At 37.3% G+C, this 8,829-nt stretch overlaps 1 protein-coding gene across 1 annotated transcript; it reads left to right on the plus strand.

The window, feature by feature from the left end:
* The first annotated feature begins 581 nt into the window (after window positions 1-581).
* On the plus strand, window positions 582-1,184 carry LOC108728697 (uncharacterized). The gene has a single exon (XM_018457418.1). The coding sequence runs from the start codon at window positions 582-584 to the stop codon at window positions 1,182-1,184; it is 603 nt and encodes a 200-aa protein (XP_018312920.1).
* Window positions 1,185-8,829: the final 7,645 nt, after the last annotated feature.

Here is an 8,829-nt window from a genome sequence, read left to right on the forward strand (position 1 = left end):
TGAGTTAATGCGCACAGGAGTGATATCCAATACAAGTAAAATATTATCTCTCAACCCCTTTCTAGATCAGAATGGGTTATTGCGAGTAGGTGGTCGGTTAAAAAATTCTGATATAGCTTACGAAGCCAAGCATCCAATTTTGTTACCCAAGGACCATACGATTACGAAGTTAATCATACGCTATGAGCATATTAAGAACCTACATGCAGGAGTTCAATTAACAATGTATGCAGTTCGCAACAAATTTTGGCCCATTTCAGCTAAAGTAACTACTAGTAACATTGTAAAAAATTGTATACCATGTTTCAAACTTAAGCCTAGTATATCACAAACTATCATGAGCGACCTTCCGAGTTCACGAGTAACTCCCTCTCATCCATTCACTCATACCGGTTTAGATTTCGGTGGACCATTTGTTATAAGAGAACACAAACGTCGCAATGCGAAATTACTTAAGATTTATATATGCATTTTCATATGTTGTTCCACCAAGGCGGTGCACATAGAATTGGTGGCTGACTTATCATCAGAGGCTTTTTTGGGTTCACTCAAACGATTCATGGCGCGAAGAGACAAGGTACATGCCTATAGACAATGGGACGAATTTTGTAGGCGCGGCTAGAGAACTTAACGAGTTGCATAAGATGTTTGCTGAGGAGCAAGTTCAGCGCAAATTAAATGACTTTTTTGTAGAAACTCAAATTCAGTGGCAAAATATACCTCCCAATGCTCCGCACTTTGGCGGTCTTTGGGAGGCAGCCATTAAATCTGCCAAGTACCACATGAAAAGAATTATTGGCAATGCGTCTCTAAATTATGACGAAATGTCTACAGCAATCACTGAAATGGAGGCTATTCTGAACTCGCGCCCCATAAGTCCAATGTCAAACGATCCTAATGATGTGCAAGCGTTGACACCAGGACATTTTCTTATTGGTCAACCTTTAAATAGTTATAGTCATCCAAATTTAGAGGACATCCAGACAAATCGTCTTAGCCGTTGGCAATTGGTTGAAAAAATGCGTCAACACTTTTGGCAAAGATGGTGTGTTGAGTATCTCAATAACTTGCAAGGTCGAAGTAAATGGATGAGCGATAAGAGTGAATCTCTTAAAACAGGACAACTTGTTGTAATTGGACAACCAGGATTAGCACCGTTGCAATGGGACGTGTACTGCATGTAAATATAAGCTCACACAACAACAAGACAATAAAATCAGATCAGCTGAAATTAAAACCAATAATGGTATAATTACTCGTCCATTAATTCGATTAACCATATTACCAGTAGATGTTAAGACATAAATAAGTATTTTTGTTAACTATCGTTATATTATTATTCTTAGCACATATATTGTATTCATTAATTAATTATTTGATCTTAATGCAAGTGATTAGTCATAAGTCTTTGAGCGATATTTGTAATTTTCACCATCAACCAATTTTGCTTTACTGTATTCTACACATATGTTAATTTTCGATTGAAACTAAAGAGTTTCAAGGAGGGCAGTGTATGGATTTTATGTACCGATACTAACTTTAATTTGTAATTGCCACTTCATTCTTGTCCTTGCGCGCTCTTATGATAATCGCAAGCGTCTATGATTGGTAGAGCTTCAAGAAGAAGGAGGGCGCTATGCGCTGCGCCATGCGTGGCGCTAGAGAGGCGAGAAAAAATGGAAAGGACGAAGGTCTTGTCGGTTGCCTTCTTGAGTTACGATAAACGAATTATCATTTTTAATTTTGTTCTACCTTAAGAGTCACTTTTGAGCAAATATATACATAAAAAACTTGTGAAGTGTGTATTCATTGGATCACCCAAGCAGCGGATGATCATATATATTATGACATCCCACATCCGATAATCCTTGGTCGGAAACAATTCTCAATACTGGTACTGGGAAACTGGATTAATCCATTGCTTCAAGTATTCGGCGCAGGTAGTCGTCCTGATTGGTCTTTCACCGTTTCCTACCCTGATAACATCGTAGGTGTCCTTCGGCTTCACTCTGGTAATACGATATGGGCCTAGGTATCGCGGTTTAAGCTTCAAACCTGGTCCTATTTGCGTCCGTTTTCTAGCCACCAAGTCATTGAGATGGTACTTGTTAGGGTCTCTGCGGCGCAAATCGTATCGCTTCTTATTCTCCCGCTGAACTTTCTGGATTTGTTCCTTGGCATCTTTTCTTAATTGCTTTCGTACATCGTCGTAATAGTGAATCATTTCATGTTCTATGGCTTCCTTCATGGTGAGGTCTTCATTAGTTCTCATCTTTATACCGATTAGTAACTCAAAGGGTGTAGTAGCAATACTACGCTGATAGGTAGAATTCAGCGTCTGTTGTAATCTAGAAACATGTTTATACCACTTGGCGGGTTCATTGACAGTCATTTTTGCAAGTACTGGGATGATAGTCCGGTTGATCTCTATATGGCCGTTGGCTCTGGGTAGATCAACTGTGATCTTGAGATGCTCGATGTTTTCTTGAAGACAATAGCCTTCAAACTCGTCTGAGGTAAAGGCTGTACCTCGGTCAGAGATGATCCGTTTTGGATTGCCAAATATGCACTTCTGTTGCTCTAACTTTTGAATAACTTCTTTAGATGATACAGTCTTAGTTGGGTACAACCATACAAATTTTGTAAAAGCATCAGTGACGGCCAAGATATGCTTGTAATCCTTGCTGGTTGACTCGAGTGAACCCAAATGATCCAGATGATAGGTATGTAATGGGACGTCTCCTTTGTTTAATGGATGTAAATATCCTTCTTGTTTATCTAATTTCTTGTTAATCAAGATACATTTCACGCAATTTGCGATGCATCTCTCAATCTTCGAGTGTAAATTGGGAATAAAGAACTCTTGCTTTATTTCTTCCTCTGTCCTTTTTACAGCAAAGTGTCCTCTTTCGTGGGCCGTTTTAATGATTTCATCTTGCATGGCGTTCGGGACCACTAATAGCTCATATCCCTGTGAGCATTTATAAATCAATCCGTTACGTAGTAAATAATCTTGATATGGACTCTCTTCCAATAACCGTTTTATGTTCGTAATCTCTTCATCTTCTTCTTGAGCTTTCTTTATCTTTGGAAGGATATCACTAGAACTAACCGCCATTACTGGGTAACGATTCAATGCGTCCACATGCTTTAGTTTGGTTCCGGATCGATGTTCGATTGAGTAATTGTAGTCCTCCAAAATCAAGGCCCATCTTGTGGTTCGAGGCATCAGATCTTTCTTTCTCATGGTCTGTTGGAACGCAGCGCAATCCGTAACAATCTTGAATGCTCTTCCTAATAGATGGATGCGAAATTTTTTTAAAGCCTCGACTACGGCCAAGGCTTCAAGTTCATAACTGGAATATTTTCGTTCTGCGTCTGAGGTTTTCTTGCTCATGTAGTACACAGGATGTAGTTTACTGTCTTCAGGTAATTTCTGTAATAAGACAGCCCCGTAACTATCTTGGCTGGCATCGGTATGAACTTCGATCTCATATTCTTGATGATAAATACTCAAAACTGGCTCCTCAATCAAACACTTCTTCAGTCGTCTGAATGCGTCCACTTCTTCTGTGCCAAATCGATAAACAGATTGTTTTTTCGGAATATCGCTTAATGGCTTGGCTATTTTGGAATACTCAGGGATGAATTTTCTGAAGTACCCGGTTAACCCGAGAAAACTTTGTACTTGCTTGATATTCTGGGGCTTTGAAAATCTCAGAACAGCTTTGATCTTATCCGGAGACGGGTACAATTTCCCATCTTTTACCACATGTCCTAAAAGTTCAATACGTCGTTTCAATAATTGGCACTTCTTCTTATTAATAGTCAATCCATAGCTTTCCGCTCGCTTCAGCACTAATTTCAACCGTTCAACTGCTTCCTCTTCGTCTTTCGCAGATATTATTAAATCGTCAATGTATGGTAGAGCTATCTCTTTTACTGCCATGTCGCTGAATATTTCGTTGATGAACCGCTAAAAGACTGCTGGCGAGTTACATAAACCAAATGGTACCTTTAGAAATTGATATTGTCCGTCATGTGTTACAAACGCCGTGTATTTCCTGCTGTTTTCACTCACCGACACATGGAAAAATCCATTCTTGAGGTCAAGTGAACTGAAAATTCGGGCGTCTTGTAGTCGATCCAAGATATCTTCTATGAGTGGTAGAGGATAGCGATCCTTGATTATCATTCTATTAACCGCTCTGTAGTCTATAAACTCGTGGCGTATCGTCTTTCTTTTTTGTAACTATTACCTGACTAGCATATTCTGATGAGCAGGGTTCAATAATTCCTTCCTTGATCCACTGAGTTACTTGATCAGCCACAAATTTTCGCTTTGGAAACGGTAAGCGTCTTGGTCTCGAAAATATCTTCTGATCTTCTTCTACGGTGATAGTCATCTCAATGGAGTCTTTGGTCTTTTTCGGTGTGTAATCATTCAAAAGGGTCGTCACCTCTCTTATTCTACTTTCACTAACATCGTGTCCCATGTCAGGCGAATTTTCCTCAATAACGTAGCTTGGTGACAGCATATTGCTTATTTCATGCATCTTGTTAATAGCGATGTTACTCTGATTTATATTTACTTCTGCTTGTGACAACAGCTCATTGCCAACAACAGCTTCCATAGTCATGGCCCCGTCAGCTACCACGTAGATCGTTACTGGGAAATATCCATGATTGATTCGAATAGTATCCTCAAAACATCCTATTGGTTTTACCTCGCTCCCACCAAATCCGGAGAAATATAGTATCGTCTTTGATAATGTTGGCACACCTATTTTGTTATATGAACTCTGGTTAATAATATTCAGCTGACTTCCGGTATCCACTAAAGCGTTGAATTCCTTGTCCTGGATTCGGATGCTTTTATACATGCCTTTCGGGGCGTTGAGGCTGTTTACCTTCTCTATTTTCTTTTCTTCTTCTATATCTTTCATCTTCTTCGACTTTTCCCTCTTACAGTCGAGAGCTTTATGCCCAAACTCGTTGCATTTGAAACATTTAGTGCCTTTACTCTTGCTATCGCACATGGTTGATCGATGGCTAATTTCGCCACAATTAAAGCAGCGTACAGCAGTCCTCTTTCGGTTTTATTTTCTTATTTGCAGCTGCATTTGCTGATTTAGTGATACTGGTGGTTTTCATTCTCATTTTCTCATACACTTTTAATTTTTCTTTGAATTCTTTCGCGTTTCTCGCTCCGTACAACACGCTTTTATTTACTGTCTGATCCTCCATGCCGTCGATAACGTATTGAAACAAAGCTTCTTCTATTTCGCCTCTGGATGCTATCTCTTTCATTGCGAGAAATTAGGCCTGTATCGATTCATCCTTCTCAATTTTTTTTTGTCCATCTGTCGATGCAGTTCTGCGCTATTTATTCTATCACTAAATTCGTCCTTCAGTGCTTTTTTTCAGCTTCCTCCATGAATTTATTCCCTTTTCTCCTTGCATGAATAATTTAGCCAGACTTTTTAGTGACTTCTTAGCGAATATTAATTTCTGCAGGTCAGACCATTCAAAAAGCTCAGCTGCTTCTTCAAAATCTGTTATCCATTGCTCTATTGGACATTTCTCATCGCTATTGAAAGGTCTGATTGAATCTTTCACGTCTCTAAAAGTTATTGCGAATTTATCTCGTATTTTTTCTCGTCATGTTCTTAGTCTTACCTGGTTGTCTATCGTCTTCGTCCTCTTCGTTTTCTGTTTCGTCTTCATGCGAGCCTTCGTTACTTCCTTTTGCTTCGTCTTCATTGATGTCATTATCACCATCGTTAACGTCATCGTCGTCATCTTCTTCTACGTCTTCCTCGTCTTTTCCGTCGTTACTCGCCTCATTAAGTGAATTGAGATCCATAAGATAATCACAAATTCGCTGGTTTAGTTCTTTCTTCGTACCTGTGTAATCAATCGCTAATACATTGCAAATTGAAATTAAATCGCTCCATGCGAGCTGGATATCCGCATATGACAACTTCGTTACGATCCGCTAGCGAATGTAAAACCTTGAAATTCGTGTAGTCTCTTTCTATTTCCGCGGTCTCCTTCCTGCTCAAACACGAACTTGTGTAATGTCCTTACGGCTTTCGCGAAACTCGTCTTAAGATTGTTAGCTACGATCTTTATTTGCTCAAGCTTTTCTGTCATCTTAATAATTTTACCTTAGAAAAAACTAACAGTACCTCTGCTCGCAGCTTTTCCCGCCAGTCTAACCTCTCAGCTTTCTCGATACTTTCTGTCTTGTGGTCTTTTTCGTCGTCACGTCGCTGTCGTTACTTGCTGCTCGATGCCTTCTCGTAACGTCGTCGTCATTGTTCACTACTCGACGTCTTTTTCCTCGTAGTGTCGTCGTCGTTGTTGTTTGCTACTCGGCGTCTTTTTGTTGTGTTCGAATCTCGGCTCGAGCCCCCAAAATTATAGAAATACTGAATATGTGGTTTATTAAGGATTCTGTTTACAAAATAATATAAGAGAACTGTGTATCAAAACTCGTTGTGTGTGTCGTCAAGTCAAGCTTCCCTTTTTTTTTCTTATCTCCTCCCGTCTACACCTTTTCCAGCATCACCACTATCTTCGTTTCTGGCGCCATCTCTTGGCTTCCTACATTAATAGCACGTATATCCAATCTTAAAATTAGACTATATTCTGAAGAAACAACCGGATAAAATAGCACTAACTGATTCTTTGTTACAATTATTCTATACATTTAGGGTACGTTTCGTGTTTACGCTCACACGCTGTAGGCATCGTTTCATCCTTCCATCAAATATTAAACAAACATAAATAAATTTTATTGCACGGCGATAGTAAGGAACGTACTTTTAAGGTAATATACTACCTAATACACTCTAATACACTCCTAACTAATACACTCTAATACACTACTAACTAGTACACTCGCAATAATATCATATAGAAGTTATGTCCCCTCGCGCATTTGATATTGTTACTTTCCACTCCCGCCGGTGAGAGAAAACTTTTGATTGCGCCTGTTCATGGCCGCAGCACACGCGGAAAAAATGAACATAGATAGGTTAACATATCTCATTGCTATCTCCCTTCGATTCACATTTCGGATTGAAATTGAAATGTTTACGAAAATTAAATTTTTTTCATGAATCTATTTTCCAAACAGGTGATAAAAAGTTATGACATTTTTTTTAACAATATCCGTTTCATTTTCTTCCATCGCATGATCGTATTTTGTTAACATATCACTGCTACTTATTTAAGCTGTACAAAAATAAACTCGACATGAACTTTGTATGAGCGACACGAATAAAAAGTGCGGTTTTCAATTGCTTACATCTCAGTACCGAAACTTCAATCTCATTGCAATTGCACAAGCATATGTACGAACGTCTTCTAGTACAATATGTTTCTAGTACAATAGCATTAATTTCAAGAAATTCCGTTTTCAATTCGCGAGTGTACTATCTTAAATCGAATAAGGACGTAAATTTATTAATTTTTTAAAATTTATTAAAATTATTAAAAGAATTAAGCAGTAAGAAATTATTGGATGCACGACGGTCAGTGTTGAATTTTATCTAGATAAAATTATCTAGATGATCATCTAGATGAAAAATTTTTATGTCATCTTATCTTTATCTAGATAATAAAAATATTAATTATTTTTATCTGCATTTTAGATGAAAAAAAGTCATCTTTATTTAGAATGACATTTAGATAATTTAGTTTACATTTTATATTGCTGAAAATGTGCTGAATATTGAAATATTCGCTTTTATGTAGTTCATGTTTGCAGAAAAATTTTCAGCCTCAAGGAGAAAGTGAATGCATCCAGTAGTAGATAGATTTGTTCGCGTTGCTTGCACTTTTTGTATTCGGCACCTTCGCTGTCTCTCTTTTCAAGGCCAAATATATGTATATCTATCTCATTTTAAGTGCAAAAAATATTTGGGGATTTCATGCAATGCGAACAGACCTTATATAACTACTTGCACTCAAGTGATTTGAGAGTCGATTGTGTATCTTGAAATGAAGAGAAAATTACAAAAGTGAGCAAATTCACTAAATATTGACCAATTAAATTATAACTATTCTAGTGAATTTGTTTACTTTTGCAATTTTTACCTTATTTCGAGATACACAATCGACCTTCCGTTTTTTATTTCTGTACTAGACGTACAGAGAGTTATAATGCATAGAACACTCTCTTTCTCTCTTTCGCCAAATATCAAACATATATATATATATAATACCTATCTCATTTTAAGCTCCAAAAGTGTACACTAGTTCAGTCACAGAAAAGACAAAACAAATGGCAAAATCTTATATTTTTTATTAACTGTGAGTAATAATGAAATTAAATTAAAACTAATAAGTTATAGACTCCTTTAATTGATACGACAAACAATAAAAAAATCCAAAAGGCTATAGGAGTCACCTCTGGTTGTTAAAAATTTCGAGATATACATTTAATTAATAATACCATGATTTCGTACGTTTCGACTCCTGTTTACCATAAGTCATCGTCAGCGTTACAACCTTTTAATATTACAGCAATTAATATATTACAATCAATGTCTTCAAAGTTTTCTCTCCTTTTGTATGTGACCGTTGTGGATAAAAACTCAAGCTAAAATTTAAAAAAATCGTTGAAGATGAATAATATAGAGGACAACAGAAATAAAAATTGTGCTCACTTCACGGAGTCAACAATACAAGTCACATACAAAGTAATAGTAAATCATATGAGAATTGCAGAACGTCATCACAAATTAAAATTAAAGACATTTACTGCGATATATTAATTACTGTAATATTAAGGTTGTAACGCTGAAGATGACTCAAACA

The sequence above is a fragment of the Mycetomoellerius zeteki genome, unplaced genomic scaffold (assembly GCF_001594055.1).
Source record: "Mycetomoellerius zeteki isolate Tzet28-1 unplaced genomic scaffold, Tzet1.0 scaffold635, whole genome shotgun sequence".
NCBI lineage: Eukaryota > Metazoa > Arthropoda > Insecta > Hymenoptera > Formicidae > Mycetomoellerius > Mycetomoellerius zeteki.